This window comes from Neophocaena asiaeorientalis, unplaced genomic scaffold (genome assembly GCF_003031525.2).
Source record: "Neophocaena asiaeorientalis asiaeorientalis breed wild unplaced genomic scaffold, Neophocaena_asiaeorientalis_V1.1 scaffold78, whole genome shotgun sequence".
Lineage (NCBI taxonomy): Eukaryota > Metazoa > Chordata > Mammalia > Artiodactyla > Phocoenidae > Neophocaena > Neophocaena asiaeorientalis.
Window position 1 is genome coordinate 13,192,968 of NW_020175018.1, and position 16,006 is coordinate 13,208,973.

The following is a 16,006-nucleotide window of genomic DNA, read 5'->3' on the forward strand; positions in this document are numbered from 1 at the left end:
CACCATATTCTGGAGAGTACCCACTCAATTGACATCTCTCACCTAAGAGCCCCTACTCCATTTATGCCGCCTCACTTTTACATAGATGCCCTTTTTCTTCTACCTAGGGGTTTATTTGCCATTTTTGCCTAATATTATTTGTGATAATGTGGCAGTAAATAAATTCTAGATTCATTGGAGCAGGGTCACCCCTCTTAGGTTTAACATAAACTTTCAGCAAGCCGCTCAGGATCTGTGGTTTCTTGTGATTTGCCTGACACGTGCAAGGAAATGTTCTCCTTCCCTTATTTAAATCGGAACAGAGGCCTGAAGGTTGGCAGAGGGTTGGAAATGCCAGGGCAGCCTCTGTGTCTGCCCAGCGGCCGTGGGCACTGAGGTTCCCTCCACCTGCCCCCTCTCCCTCCCAGCTGACCATCCTCTCCGAGGAGCGGGCCGCGCTGCTGGAGCTGTGGGAGCTGCGGCGGCAGCAGTATGAGCAGTGCATGGACCTGCAGCTCTTCTACCGCGACACTGAGCAGGTGGACAACTGGATGAGCAAACAGGAGGTGATTGGGGATGGGAACTGGCTGCCTGCGCCGTCTGCTGCTCAGTTAGCGCATTCTGTGCGGGGATCACCACTCGTTCGGTTCTGCGTCAGGTGGAGGGGTTGCCAGCTTCTGTGGGCTCTGCCAGCACGGTCCTTGCTGCCGAGATTGAAAGGCCCTCAGAAAAGGCCCCAGTTTTTCAGGGGAGTGTGATGGCGTGAAGTGTTTTGTTAAAGAGATTTTGTTTCTTTAGAACATAGCATTATACGTAATTTAAATCTAATAGAAGCAACAGAAGCTATTGGAAAAAAGTTTCAGTGGAATGTGAAGTAAGGATTTCATGCTCTTGTTGGATTAGTTTTAAGGGAATCTGAAGAGGCTTCTGGCTTTCTGGGGGAGATTTGAAGGTGTAATAGCCATAGAACTTCTTTCCTTCTTTTTGTCCTTCTGCCAGAACAGCCTTTGCTTTCCAGCCTTAGGAGGTGAAAGGAATCAGACATTATCTCAACACTTTGTTTCCTCTTGTAAGGCGTTCCTGTTGAATGAAGACCTGGGAGATTCCTTGGATAGCGTGGAAGCGCTTCTCAAGAAGCACGAGGACTTCGAGAAATCCCTCAGTGCCCAGGAGGAGAAGATTACAGTAAGACCCCTCCTTGCTGTCAGTGCCTTCAAATGATCATGAGAGTCAGCAGAGGTCTCGTCTTGTTCCAAACGGTTCCTGAGCAGGTTCAGTGAAGGCTCCGGGTGCTTAAAGTCTCATGGTGATGATTGACCACCTTGTTGGAGACACAGCACGACTTCTAGAATGAAGTCATTTTCTTGATGTAAACCTCCAAGTTGAGATTACCTTCCTCTAAAAGTAATTAAGAATTAATGTAAGAGATATTTTCCCATTGAACACAGACCTTAGAAGTAGGAATTGAAAGGCTGTTGACCCATATCTGACTCCATCAGTTCCTGCTGTGACGTTAGCTGCAGCTAATGTGTCCAGTCCTGAGTGAAGCTAGCGTAACTCTGTGCCCTCTAAGAACATCAAGCAAAAACTCAGCGGTTGAGGGATAAAGGTTGTCATAGCAACCTCAGAATGAAAACCTTGACCTGTGTTCAGGTCTAGAGCATTCCGTGCCCTGTTCTGCACTTTCCTCTGGGGTCCAAGCGGTGGAAGAGTCGCTCACCAGTGAAGAACCTTATTCTTCTTCCTAGGCCTTAGACGAGTTTGCCACCAAGCTAATTCAGAACAACCACTATGCGATGGAAGATGTGGCTACTCGCCGAGATGCGGTAGGTGTGCAGCCTCTTTACACACCTCCTTTCTGTCCGTGGGTGGCCCTTCTGAGGCTGATCTGCGGGGGGGGTAAGAGCTGGAGATTCACAGCGAGCCTTGCCTTCCAGCTGTTGAGCCGCCGCAACGCCCTTCACGAGAGAGCCATGTATCGCCGGGCCCAGCTGGCTGATTCCTTCCACTTGCAGCAGTTTTTCCGTGACTCTGATGAGCTCAAGAGTTGGGTCAATGAGAAGATGAAAACCGCCACGGACGAAGCTTATAAAGTAATGTCCTGTTAGCATTGCCATGTAGCACTTGGTTAGTAAGCTAAACACAGCACTCACAGATAAATTGTAGCTAAACAAAGAAATCGGAAATTTCAAAATATACACTGTTTAATGTAAGCTGGTCGTTTTATAGGTCCCCCTATAAAGCTAAGTGTGAGGGTAATGCAGCATAACTTGATGTCCTTAGGTTCAAGATAGAACCCCCTTCTTCCTTTCCTTGGCAGGACCCATCCAACCTGCAAGGGAAAGTACAGAAACATCAGGCTTTTGAGGCTGAGCTCTCGGCAAACCAGAGCCGCATTGACGCCCTGGAGAAAGCCGGGCAAAAGCTGATTGACGTCAACCACTATGCCAAGGACGAGGTGGCAGCTCGAATGAATGAGGTCATCAGTTTGTGGAAGAAACTGCTGGAGGCCACAGAACTAAAAGGTGAGAGGAGGGCTTCCCTGGTGGCGCAATGGTTGAGAGTCCGCCTGCCGATGCAGGGGACACGGGTTCATGCCCCGGTCCGGGAAGATCCCACATGCCACGGAGCGGCTGGGCCTGTGAGCCATGGCCGCTAAGCCTGCACATCCGGAGCCTGTGCTCCGCAACGGGAGAGGCCACAACAGTGAGAGGCCCGCATAACCACAAAAAAAAAAAAAAAACGTGAGAGAAGGTGTGCACGGGGTTACGGGAGGCCGTTTGGGGAATTAAATCTTCCTCCCTCTTTCCGCGTTTTGGGGACATGTGCCGCCCAGGCAAGCTGAGCTGGGTGACCTGGGCACTCGGGCTCACTTCCTGGGTAGGAGTCACCTGCCCTGGGTTCCTGATGCTTTGCTGATTTGGTGAATGTGGTTGAGCGTGCTGGTCAAAAAAAAAAAAACGTGAGAGAAGGTGTGCACGGGGTTACGGGAGGCCGTTTGGGGAATTAAATCTTCCTCCCTCTTTCCGCGTTTTGGGGACATGTGCCGCCCAGGCAAGCTGAGCTGGGTGACCTGGGCACTCGGGCTCACTTCCTGGGTAGGAGTCACCTGCCCTGGGTTCCTGATGCTTTGCTGATTTGGTGAATGTGGTTGAGCGTGCTGGTCAGGGAGGGCAGGGAGCCTGAGTGAGAAGGGGATGATTTGGTCGTTGGGCCTGACTGAATTGGGCCTCATCACTGAAAATCAGAGCTCAGCTGGGAGCCAAGGGCACTTAACCATTCGCCAGCCCCTGTCCCGTGGGGGTTAGAAGGCTTCTTAAACGACTTCCACTTCAGCATCTAAAAGGTGGAGCAGAGGCTGCGGTTTTTCTTTACCCTCTTGATAGCAGTGACGCTGTAACTAGAATCCTGCCCCGTGGTCCTTCTGCGAGGTGCCATTGTTGAGAGCACACTGGCAGAAGGACAGTGTTAACTAATGCAATCAAACTTGCCTCCGTGACTAGGAATAAAGCTCCGTGAGGCTAACCAGCAGCAGCAGTTTAATCGCAACGTTGAGGACATCGAACTGTGGCTGTACGAAGTGGAAGGTCACCTGGCTTCGGACGATTACGGCAAAGACCTTACCAATGTCCAGAACCTCCAGAAGAAGCACGCCCTGCTGGAGGCCGATGTGGCAGCACACCAGGTACGGTGAGCTGGGCGTGGCTTTTGGGCCAGTGAGCACAGGAGTGAGAGTGGCCAGTCGGTCAAGAGCAGCTGGTGTGGGGAGGGATGAAGTGTGTTGATTTTCTTAGGGAACCATGTGTGCGCCATATGCTTCTGTTCAAATTAGACTGCCTTCCCTCGGACTTTTCTGGGATCCCAGAATGAGGGCAAACAGTGGCAGAAAGAATGCTCTCGGGTATGGGAAAAGAACCGTGTTATATTTTCTCAGTATGTGAGCAAACCACACCTGAAGTAATAAAGTCAGCCTAGAAATGTCCAGAACATAGTTCCCCCATGCTGGGCCAGGCTTTCAAGACTCTGTCCTACCTGTTCCCAGGATCGAATCGATGGCATCACCATCCAGGCCCGCCAGTTCCAGGATGCTGGCCACTTTGATGCTGAAAACATCAAGAAGAAGCAGGAAGCCCTGGTGGCCCGCTATGAGGCTCTCAAGGAGCCCATGATTGCCCGGAAGCAGAAGCTGGCAGATTCTCTGCGTTTGCAGCAGCTCTTCCGTGACGTCGAGGATGAGGAGACATGGATTCGAGAGAAAGAACCCATTGCTGCATCCACCAACAGAGGTCAGCCTCCCGCCGTCAGACAGGAATCCAGTTGGGAAAGCGGTCTACCCTTATGGCAGGAAGGGGACCAGTGTCAGAGTGAGCAAGGTCAAGTTTAAGTTGAACTGGAAGTTTAGGTAAACCGTGGTGGAAGCTAAGTGACAGTTATGCTGCCTCTTCTCTTGATGGCTTGGGTGACTTGGGAGTGGTTTCTCTTTCAGGCAAAGATTTAATTGGAGTCCAGAATCTGCTAAAGAAACACCAAGCCCTACAAGCAGAGATTGCCGGACATGAGCCCCGCATCAAAGCAGTTACACAGAAGGGGAACGCCATGGTGGATGAAGGTGAGTGTTGTCGGAAAAGTGGCTTCACTCTCATTCCTCACGGCACTCTTCTTGGAAGGCTGAGTGCGTGGACCTGAGTCAGGCTGGGCTGTAGGGTTGAAGACCGTCCCCGCTCTCTCCTGACTATGACTTTGACTTGCCCATAACCTCTCTGAGCTGAACTTGTTACCTGTGAGGTGGGGATGATATCACCTGCTCCCACAGTTGTGAGGATTAAACAAGGTCAGACGCTGAGGAGGCTGAGACAGTGCCCGGCAAGTGTGAGTCTCCGTGACTGGGAGTTGGGGGAGTGGGGGCTGTTATTTTTATTGTTTCTTTATGATAACATCACTGACACCAACTAGGGATACCCTCCTTCTTAGAGTCTAGATAGACTTCATGCTTTGAGGAGGCAGAAGACAAGCAGATCTGTTGGGCTGGAACCTGGACCTCTCGTAAAACTGAAAATATGAAGGGGCCTGGCTCCCCAGGATGTAGTGTCATAGGTGCTGCGAGCGCACAGAGGACGTTTTTGTCCTGCTGCAACGTGTCCACCTGCTTCTCGTTGTCCTCCGTCCCCTGCCTACCTCGCAGGCCATTTTGCTGCAGAGGACGTGAAGGCCAAGCTTCACGAGCTGAACCAGAAGTGGGAGTCGCTGAAATCCAAGGCCTCCCAGCGGCGTCAAGACCTGGAGGACTCGCTGCAGGCCCAGCAGTACTTTGCCGATGCCAACGAGGCCGAGTCGTGGATGCGGGAGAAGGAGCCCATCGTCGGCAGCACCGACTATGGGAAGGACGAGGACTCGGCTGAGGTGAGGCGAGCTGGGGGCTGCCGCGCTCGGGCTGGGGCTGGCTAGGAGAATGACCACGTAGAAGGTGCAGCCTCACGGTTGTCGCCCTTCGAAGTGTTTCAGCGTCTTTTTTCCCTTTTTACTATGGAAATTCAGTCATACTTAAAGAAGAGAGGAGACGGCCTTTCACCATCAGCCGTGACCATTTCTCCATTCTTGTTTCATCTTTCCTCCCCCACCTGCGTACACATACGTACATAAACACAGTTCTTTGTTAGTCATCTTTTTTTAGTGGACCCCTTAAATTTTATTCATAAAGGTCTAGGTGTAGCCGTGTGCCTACCTCTTCTCTTGCCAGTCTTCACAAAAACCACAGGGAGCTGAATATTGACACGACCTGAAATGAGTTTTGGAAGTGGCGGTAGAGGAAAATGGAGAAGCACCGAGTGTGGCGGGGAACGGGGTTCCCTGGACGAGGGAGCTGCCACTTGTCGGGAATGTTTATTTCTTAGGATGGGGGTGGATCTGCTGTACGTGTGATGTTGTTCTTTATGTCCCTTCATGTGTTTCAGGGGTTGCATAGCTAAGCTTGTAAAGGCAGGCTGAAAAGATTATAGTAGAAATCATAGTATTTCCTCCAAATTAAATGTTTATCAAAAAGGGGGAGAGAGTGGAGGACTGATCAGGTTGCTGGGTAACTAAACAGATTTCAGAGGCAGGTGGCGTGTGGGAGAGGCAGCAGGGCGGCTCTGGCTTCTTGCTCAGGGTCGCCGTGTGTTATTTTGGTTCCAGGCTCTGCTAAAGAAACACGAGGCTTTGATGTCGGATCTCAGCGCTTACGGCAGCAGCATCCAGGCTCTGCGAGAGCAGGCCCAGTCATGCCGGGTGAGTGTGGCTTCCGTTCAGCAGCTGCGAGTTCCCTGGGGGCTGGGGGGCCGGGGAAGATGAAGGACCCGGATGCGGCCAGCAGGTGTCACGGTCATGGGTGTTGTTCTTGTGACCTCAAAGATCCCAAGACAGCTGAACTTCCTGAATCAGATTTTGTTGGTAGCTTCAGAGAAGAACTTTCACAAAGGTGTGTTTGGTCAATTTGGGACAGCTGTGGAAGTTGGAGTCCCCTGTGGGCTTAGGTGCCACACCGGGGACATCCTGTAACTTTGTTTGCCCTTCCTTTGGATTTTTAGCAACAAGTGGCCCCCATGGATGACGAGACTGGGAAGGAGCTGGTCTTGGCGCTCTACGACTATCAGGAGAAGAGCCCTCGAGAGGTCACCATGAAGAAAGGGGATATCCTCACCTTGCTCAACAGCACCAACAAGGCAAGCACAGAAAGAGGCCATGGGCAGGTCTCCATCAGCACCGCCAGTTGCGCTCAGTTGGGCGTCTTGGGAGTGTGTCTTTCCAGGATGAGGCTGGTTTCGAATTTGAAGACTTTAGTTCCCTGGTCCACCTCCCACTTCATACAGGTTTATCCTGTTTTGCCTGTGATCAAGATGACCAGTCTTGTTTCCTTGAATACCCGGAAGCTAGTGTAATGACCCACCCTCTCAAGGGTAGCTTTTTTCACCATTGAAAAAAATTCCAAGTGGAATTTTTTTCTCTCTTGAATCAAAGTGTGCTCCTCTGTAGCTTGTACCTGTTGGTTCTAGACTGTACGACTACAGCAGACAGTTGAAGACGGCGCCAACGTCACCCCGTAGGCTCCGTCTTCTCAAAGTTGAACGCTGCCTGGTTCATCAGCGTTTCTCGCCTGACACATTCTGGTTTGGCAGTGTCCTTGGAGTGAGGCCGTGGTCCTCCACGTGTCATAGGACCGATCCCCAAAGAGCCTGCCTCCCCTCTCGGTAAGGCTGGGGAAGTGTCCTCGGCCCGGCCGTTGTCAAGAACCTCCTATTCCCACACCCTCAGCTTACCCCAGTCGTGGGAGTTTTGAGAAAACCTGACTGGTGTCTTTATGTTGACTCTCACCCTCAACCAACCATCCGGTCTGACTGACTTACTCAACAGCAGCGTCGTCCAGTAGAACCTTCTGTGGTGGTGGATGTTTTATGTCTGTGTTGGCCCTACAGTAGCTGCTAACCGCAGGTGGTTGTGAAGTACTTCACGTGTGGCAAGTGCAGCTGCGTTTTTATTTAATTTCACTTAACTTACTTCAGCGTGGCTCATGGCTGCAGTATTAGCACAGTTGCAGGGCGTCTACGCGAAGAGAAGGCTGGCCTTCCTGTCCCGAGCCATCGGGGCTGCACTGTGACCATCTGCATACTTGGCACGTCAAGGGATTCTCTTGCCGTGATCAGAGCTTTCTTTTGTGTGCACACAGGCCTCCTTGGATTCTTCCTTCCTCAGGGGAGGAGTTGGCTTTCACGTCTCTCTCTTTTTCCACTCAGGACTGGTGGAAAGTGGAGGTGAACGATCGTCAGGGTTTCGTGCCGGCCGCGTACGTGAAGAAGCTGGACCCTGCGCAGTCGGCCTCCCGGGAGAACCTCCTGGAGGAGCAGGGCAGCATCGCGCTGCGGCAGGAGCAGATCGACAACCAGTAAGGGCCTCGCCGTCGGGCACGGAGGGCCCAGCGCCGCCTGGGGCTTAGTCTGCGTCACGCACGGGCTGAGGTTTAGGCAGCGTCCTGAGGCTCCAGAGCAAATGCTCTTATGATGCCTGTCTGCACTCGAGAACACGCTCTTCCTGCCTTTCCCAAGTCGCTTCTAACCCACACAGCTCTGTTGGAACCTAAAATCCCTGACCCGTACCTTTGTTTTCCATTGTTTTGTTGTCTTCCCCTGCATTGGCAAGTTTCTTTTCCTAGACATTTGCAAATTACTACCATCTCAGTCTTTGTCCTCGGGCCAGGAGATGTTCTTGAAATGGGTTTTTAGCTGTTCCACACCCCTCCTGCTCTGCCCTTTGTAAAAGGCCGCACAGGGAGCATCTCGTCTATCGACTTTGTGCTCTGAGAATGGAGTATACTTTTTATGAATCGGCTCTGTCCTCTTTCCTGTGGCTAAGCCCCCATAAAGACCTATGTCCCTCCTTTAGGGCATATCTTACTCTGCTAATGAAATCAAAAGCTTTAGACACTTGGGAGAGACCCAGAAAATACATCCTCACTAGAGTTTAGAATAATAGAACTTTTCTGACCCTGATGATCCCCGCGAAGATCGGTTATTTATACACTTAATTAGACGTTTTCTGTTACTGTTAAGACAAGAATGAGAGGTTTTGGCCTGGATCATAAATACGAGAGCAACACAGTGGACCAGATATCTGACTACAGTTGCGTGTTAGCCCTCAGGAGAATCTCTTCCTCGGGGCGGTCACTGTATCCCCTGGCCTGGCTCTGCGAAGTGACCAGTGTTTCTAGCACAGGAACATTTACTGCCTTAAGCGTGGCAGACGTCAGGAAAATGAAGGTGAACTAACCCTCTAATTTAATTTGATTTTCCTGCTCTTTCCTTACTGTGATTTTACTGCCGGCCTGGCCTGCTTCCAAGAGCTCTTGAATGACTCCCTAATTTTCCCCACTCAAAGCCTCCGCCGTCACAGCACCCATCGGAGCCGCCGCCTTCCATCCCCGTGGATTAACCCACTAATCCGTGCGTGCTTTTGCTGTGCCCCTCTGTGCAGGACGCGCGTAACTAAGGAGGCCGGCAGCGTGTCTCTGCGTATGAAACAGGTGGAAGAACTGTGAGTAGGCCGGAAGCTCTGCCGAGCGCCGCCCTTGGCTCCCCGTCCATCCTCCCGCTGCCGCTTCTCTTGAAGGCGCTCGTGGGTCCAGGAAGGCGAGGGGCGGGAGGGGCCCGTCTCCGGCAGCAGCTTTCGCTCACAAGGGAAGGGGTTTGGGTGAAGCTGTGTCAGCTGTGGCCGCTTCTCTCGTTGGTTGCTTCTGTGCAGCTGTGTGTTCAGAGTGTTGTTGGTTCCCCTGCTGGTGGCTTTTGTGCTGGACCAGCCGCTCTCAGCAGACCCGGAGGCCGATGATGCCATAGCCCTCAGTAGGCAGGAAACCACATGCCTTGTAAAGTGCTCTGATACTTGGTAATTCGTTCCTTTTTTATTTCACTTCTGGAAGCTTAGAACGGATTCTAGATTTTTTTTTTTTTTGGAATTTTAACTCAGTTGTGCTAAGTTTGTCATTTTCACATCTCTAAAGATACCAGAAGTTCAGTCTTTAGTATTTCAGTTCCCCAGGGTGAGAGTGTCATTTGAGTCTCTTCATAAGAAGCGTTCAGCTAATGAAATGGGATTTATGTGATTTCTCCTTCTGAAGTGGCCAAAACTTTCTGAGAAATAAATGTATTATTTTAGAAACAGTAGAAATTTCCTACTGTTCCGGAGATACTAAAATCCTATGTGAGGCTATTTAAGATAGCTCAGCATACCTTCCCCCACCGCCTGGGGGCTGCTGGCAGAATCACACGGCAGGAGAACAAGCCCTCTGTATACGTTACGCGCGGCAAGCTCATCTCATCTCGCAGCTGTAGTCGCATGGAGCCTGTGGTGGTGTGCCAAACGCTTGGTTTCGGTCCTTTGTGGTTGTGATGTCAGTGCGCACGTGGCTGGGCATGAGTGTGCCGGGCCACCCAGCCACCCAGTTGTGAACAGTGCAGTGTGTGCTTGTCCCTGAGGTTGTCTGTGGGTGCTCGGGGTCTTCGTCTGCCTTCCGATACTTTGTCACCAGGGCATCATCGTTACCGACGCACAGCCTGGGACCCACATCTTGGAGACAGCTGGTAGTTTGCCACTGTAGGAAGCTAACTGTCTCCCCTGCCCCCTCTTGTCACCCTCTCGAATTACATCAGGTACCATTCTTTGCTGGAACTGGGGGAGAAGCGTAAAGGCATGTTGGAGAAGAGTTGTAAGAAGTTTATGCTGTTCCGTGAAGCAAATGAGCTACAGCAGTGGATCAACGAGAAGGAAGCGGCCCTGACGAGTGAGGAGGTCGGCGCAGACTTGGAGCAGGTCGAAGTGCTGCAGAAGAAGTTCGATGACTTCCAGAAGGTACAGAAAGTTGTTCAGGGACTTGGTTCTCTTGATTTTTGCTGCGGATTACCAGAATGAAAATTCAGTGATTATATTCCTTCATCTCTGTAGCCATTTTTAAACGAGTTTAATCGAAACTTCTCTCACACCAGTTTAGTTTTGAGGAAATACATGCAGTTTTTTCTACATGTTGTTTTAAGAACTTTCCTAGGGCTTCCCTGGTGGCGCAATGGTTGAGAGTCTGCCTGCCAGTGCAGGGGACACGGGTTCGAGCCCCGGTCTGGGAGGATCCCACATGCCACGGAGCAACAAAGCCCGTGAGCCACAACTGCTGAGCCTGCGCGTCTGACGCCTGTGCTCCGCAGCAGGAGGGGCTGTGACAGTGAGAGGCCCGCGCACCGCGATGAAGAGTGGCCCCCTCTCGCCGCAACTAGAGAAGGCCTGTGCCCAGAAACGAAGGCCCAATACAGCCAAAAATAAATTAATTAATTTTTTTAAAAAATCAGATTTATATTAAAAAAAAAAAAGAACTTTTCTAAACCTAACATACAAACGTGTGAAAGTAGTTTTTCTAATTGGGGTTAAATTCACATAACATAGAGTTAACCATTTTAAAGGGTACAATTCAGAAACACTTAGTTCATTCACAGTGTTGCACTACCATCCCCTCTGTCTAGTTCCAAAACATTTTTTATCACTTTAAAGGAGACCACAGACCCATTAAGCAGCCACTCCTTATCCCCCTCTCCCCTCCCCTCCAGCACCTGGCAGCCACCGAGCTGCTGCTTGTCTCTGGATTTATGTATTCTGGACATTTCCTATAAATGGAATCATAGATCATGTACTTTATGGCTGACAGCTTTCACAGAGCATAATGTTGTCAAGGTTCATCCTTGTAGATGGATCAGTGATCTGTTAACTGTTTATGGCTAATGTTCCATGGTGTGTATATACCACATCTTGTTTATCCATTCCTCAGTTTAAAAGTATTCTTGGGGGCTTCCCTGGTGGCACAGTGGTTGAGAGTCCGCCTGCCGATGCAGGGGACGCGGGTTCGTGCCCCGGTCCGGGAGGATCCCACATGCCGCAGAGCGGCTGGGCCCGTGAGCCATGGCTGCTGGGCCTGCGTGGGCGGAGCCTGTGCTCCGTGGCGGGAGAGGCCACAGCAGCGAGAGGCCCGTGTACCACAAAAAAAAAAAAAAAGTATTCTTGGGACTTCCCTGGCGGTCCAGTGGTTAAGACTCTGCACTCCCAATGCAGGGGGTGTGGGTTCAATCCCCAGTCAGGGAACTAAGACCCCCCGCATGACGCACGGTATGGCCAAATAAAAAAGTATTCTTATAACCAATTCAGGTGGGTTCAGGGGCTTTTCTCCCAGAGTGGCTAGCATTAAAATTTCATCACAGTTTTGACATGTGTCCTGTCCCCCACAAAGAAAGGTTTTTAAAAAATCTCCAACCAGGGTTTCGCTGGTGGTGCAGTGGTTGAGAGTCCCCCTGCCAATGCAGGGGACACGGGTTCGTGCCCCGGTCCGGGAGGATCCCACATGCCGCTGAGCGGCTGGGCCCGTGAGCCATGGCCACTGAGCCTGCGCATCCGGAGCCTGTGCTCCGCAATGGGAGAGGCCACAATGGTGAGAGGCCTGTGTACCGCCAAAAAAAAAAAAAATCTCCAACCAGAATAATGGATTTTTAAAAAAATTAATTAATTATTTATGGCTGCATTGGGTCTTTGTTGTTGTGCGTGGGCTTTTCTCTAGTTGCGGCGAGCGGGGGCTACTCTTCGTTGTGGTGCGTGGGCTTCTCGTTGCGGAGCACGGGCTCTAGGTGTGTGGGCTTCAGTAATTGTGGCACACAGGCTCAGTAGTTATGGCTTGCGGGCTTAGTTGCTCTGCGACATGTGGCATCTTCCTGGACCAGGGCTTCAACCCGTGTCCCCTGCATTGGCAGGTGGATTCTTTATTTTTTTTGGCAGGTGGATTCTTAACCACTGCACCATCAGGGGAGTCCCAATAATGGATTATTATTAACTACAGATAGTTCAGTAAACATGAGACAGACCGTCTCCGATGCCCTACTGTTTTCTTCCTTGGTAGTGACAATCAGCATTTTCTGATTTAGGTGACCGTCAAGGAGTAGAAAAACTATAAGATACCTATTGGGCAGAAATTTATATATTCAAACCATAGTTTATGAGTACCTGTTGCTCTTCTTTGAATTGCTCTTGTGGGTTTTAGTTATTATGTCTTTTTCTTTGAAGGATCTCAAGGCCAATGAGTCACGGCTGAAGGACATTAACAAGGTGGCTGAAGACCTGGAGTCCGAAGGTCTCATGGCGGAGGAGGTGCAGGCAGTGCAGCAGCAGGTGGGGGTCTGGCCCCTGCACGGTGTCTGTTAAGGAAGCAGCTTGGCTCCCCCTTCATCCTGCGTAGCCTAGCACGCGTGCTCCGTAGCACAGAGTGTGGCCAGGGCACAGGTTCTCTGTGTGACCTGCACTGCCTTGGTTACCTTTGACGGGAGGGAAAAACAGCTGTCCTCCTTATGCCCATTAAATATTGTAGAAGTTGTTGAATGTTTCTTTAGTCCTTAACTAGTAATAAATTCATGCAGTCCCTTAAATAAAGAAAAGGTATTACATAGGAACACTTGGTCTCTCTCTAGACTTTAAGAAGTTCCTCTGGCCAGTCAGGCTGCCTGTCTTTTTGTAATTCTCTCCAGGTTTGACATGACAGTGATGAGTGTAACTTAGAAGTGTGTATTTCCTCTAATAATAGAACTGGTTTTCTTCTCTGCTTGTAGGAGGTGTACGGCGCGATGCCCAGGGTAAGTGTCCGGTGCCCCGTGTGGAACTTGAACTTGAGAAGGATTAGCTCTTGGGAAGAGTATAAAGTCAAGAGCCTCGTAAGGATTTCTGTTCTTGAACCTCAAGAGATGCCTTTTGTGTGTAAAAATCTGTGGAAAAGAAATAGCAGAAAAAAAAAAAAAGAAAAGAAATAGCAGAAGTTGGTCTCTATTGGCCATCCTCCAAAGATCAAAAGAGTTTTTCTCTGTTCAGTTACCTAGAACTTTTTCCACAGCAATTCTTTTTTTTTTTAAACATCTTTATTGGAGTGTAATTGCTTTATAATGGTGTGTTAGTTTCTGCTTTATAACAAAGTGAATCAGTTATACATACGTTCCCGTATCTCTTCCCTCTTGCGTCTCCCTCCCTCCCTCCCTCCCTATCCCACCCCTCCAGGCGGTCACAAACCACCGAGCTGATCTCCCTCCCCAGCAATTCTTTAGGTGGTTTATCCCTCTTCAAAGAGTCCTCTGAATATGACATAAAGAAACGCTAGACATTTTATTAACTTTCCCCATTGTCTCCATCTCTCCTACTGCATTAAAAAAGGAAGAACTTTTCTCTCCTGTTTCTTTGCTTCGTTTCCCTCGAGCAGCCTTGCAGTTTGCTGCCAGCCAGTGTTGAGTTCTGAGTCACAGAGGGAATTGCTGTTCAGCTGATTTCTCTGTGAACTTCCTGTCGTCCCGAGGGAAGGCCGGGGCTGCTTTGTTTTGTGCACAGTTGCTTGGCTGCCTAAATGCCTCCTTTTTCTTTGAATAGGATGAAGCTGATTCCAAGACGGCCTCCCCGTGGAAGGTAAGAGCTTCTGTGCAAATTATTATTTCCAAAGGTTTTCCAGGAACAGAAATACTTTACATCCTTTTCTGGCGTGCCTGTTATCTGAGTATTTAGGCTTGTCTGAGCCTGTGGTTGTTTCTGGACCTGTTTGGCCTGGTGTCTTTCTGACCCTGGTGTTGTATTCTTGGAATCTGTCATGCCTTGAAATGGGGTGCTTAATACACAGAAGCAAAATGTCTCCCTACAGACGCTCAGCACAGATTCAGTTAGGTCGAGTTTATCATGCACTGTCGCTGCCAGGGTATACAGTTGGCCCTCCACATCCGTGGGTCCACATCCTCAGATTCAACCAACCAACAATTGAAAATACTAGCATCCGATCCATGGTCGGTTGAATCCAAGGATGCAGAACCTGCCCATACAGGGCGCCGGCTCCAAGGGACTTGAGCATCTGTGGATTTTAGTACCTCGGGGGGTCCTGGGATCATTCCCTGTCGGGTACCAAGGTTACAGGGGTGACTGCAGTTCACAGAGGTCACACTGCATAGTCAGGCATGGTCCCACCAATAGGACTACAGCCCAAAAGGACACATGATGTGAGGATGAAAAGGAGCGTAAGCTCCACTCATCATCTGCCTGACCGCTTCCTCCCGGGGCCTAAGAAAGACTTGAGAGAAGGTCCACATCCTGACGAGACACATAAAGGGGGGGGGACACCAGATGTTTACCAGCTGCAGTGGACATTATTCCAGAGAGATCCAGGGGAGGTGCTTGACCAGAGTGGGCATAACTTCCAGGAGGACAGGGGATAAGCTTTTTCATGTGAAGCGTTTATAGCCGTGATTGTGGAACTAGTTGCCTAAATGCCAATTCTAGCATCTTTCCTCCTGACCCAGCTCTTCAGGAATATGCCACTCGAGTTATAGACAAGCTAGAAAGAGCAGATTTCTACTTTATGAAAGTACACCTTCCTAAAATCTGAAGAAAGCATGAAAACCTCTAAAAACAAAAAGTCTCCCCACACCGGTCCCTAGGTTGGTACTTCTCAGCCCTGTCATGAGGTCTGACCTGTTGTGAGGACCTAGGCTGAAAGGGGTTTGTTTCTTTGGCCTCCTTATCCCTCCAGGCTCTGACCATTCTGCTTATTAAATAGGCTCCAGATTGGCAGGAAGGGTACATTTTTCCTTGGATTCAGCTTTCTCCTCTTCTCTCAATCTTAATTCTCGTTGCAAAGCAAAATTCAATCATTGGTGACATGAGTGAGCAGCACCCTTACCTGTCTGATCTCCTGCCAGAGTTTTTCTGGTAACAGGTATTTTTTCAGAAACGTACTCCAGATGACTTGACAAACACCAGTCAGTACCTCCTGTTTCTGAAAAGGATTCGAAACAATGGGTGTCTGCTTTCCAAACCCTGTACGCACCCACACTGGTTGAACACGTCTGGGTGTGTCACAGGAATATCCTAGGAGCCTAACTTCCCTGCGTCCAAGCTCAGCTCCTCCTTTTCTTTACATACTTGAAGATTACGAGCATCACAGTGCCTGCCAAGTGGGGTTTCTTTCTGATAAAACTAGGCAGGCTCTGAGATCCCAAGGGGCGTTTGATTTTTAGAAGTGACTACATTGATGAGAAGGAAGCTAACTCGCCAGCGTATTTCCTTTCTCATCTAGTAAGGCTGTTGCCCTTAGTTCAAGGAGGATACTGTTAGAAGGAACCACAGTCCAGTAACCGTAAACAGAAATGAAATTAGTGGTGTCCTTGGCTATTTAAATAGTCCCAGCCGCCAGCATTTGTTCAGCTAAGTGTGTTTTCTGGACTGTTCTCCTGTAGTAGGGACAAGAAAAAGACACCAATCAGTAGTCTTTGAGCCTTTTTTTCCTGTCCAACCAGCCGTTTGAATTGTGGTTTTCACCGCTCTTTCCACTCTTCGAGTAAAACGAATCATTGAGTCGGGTGTGATTGTACACTTGGGTTTCTGCCTGACTTTCTGGCTGCTGATACGCATTGCTGCTCTGCTCAGAAATTTGATGGTACCCTTTTACAGTCATTTTGGT

The 16,006-nt window shown here is 49.9% G+C and overlaps 1 protein-coding gene across 3 annotated transcripts in view; it reads left to right on the forward strand.

Annotated features, from left to right (window-relative positions):
- SPTAN1 (spectrin alpha, non-erythrocytic 1) overlaps positions 1–16,006 on the forward strand; it is a 56,337-nt gene that overhangs the window by 16,984 nt on the left and 23,347 nt on the right. For 2 of the 3 annotated variants that reach the window (XM_024762515.1, XM_024762516.1), the window contains exons 15-26: positions 3,483–3,664; positions 4,022–4,265; positions 4,466–4,588; positions 5,162–5,379; positions 6,151–6,243; positions 6,543–6,677; positions 7,746–7,894; positions 8,980–9,039; positions 10,152–10,350; positions 12,592–12,696; positions 13,131–13,154; positions 13,933–13,968. In XM_024762515.1, the coding sequence (XP_024618283.1) occupies positions 3,483–3,664; positions 4,022–4,265; positions 4,466–4,588; positions 5,162–5,379; positions 6,151–6,243; positions 6,543–6,677; positions 7,746–7,894; positions 8,980–9,039; positions 10,152–10,350; positions 12,592–12,696; positions 13,131–13,154; positions 13,933–13,968 (1,568 nt within the window). The remainder of the gene's footprint in view (positions 1–3,482; positions 3,665–4,021; positions 4,266–4,465; positions 4,589–5,161; positions 5,380–6,150; positions 6,244–6,542; positions 6,678–7,745; positions 7,895–8,979; positions 9,040–10,151; positions 10,351–12,591; positions 12,697–13,130; positions 13,155–13,932; positions 13,969–16,006) is intronic. The other variant, XM_024762517.1, reaches the window with a different exon arrangement.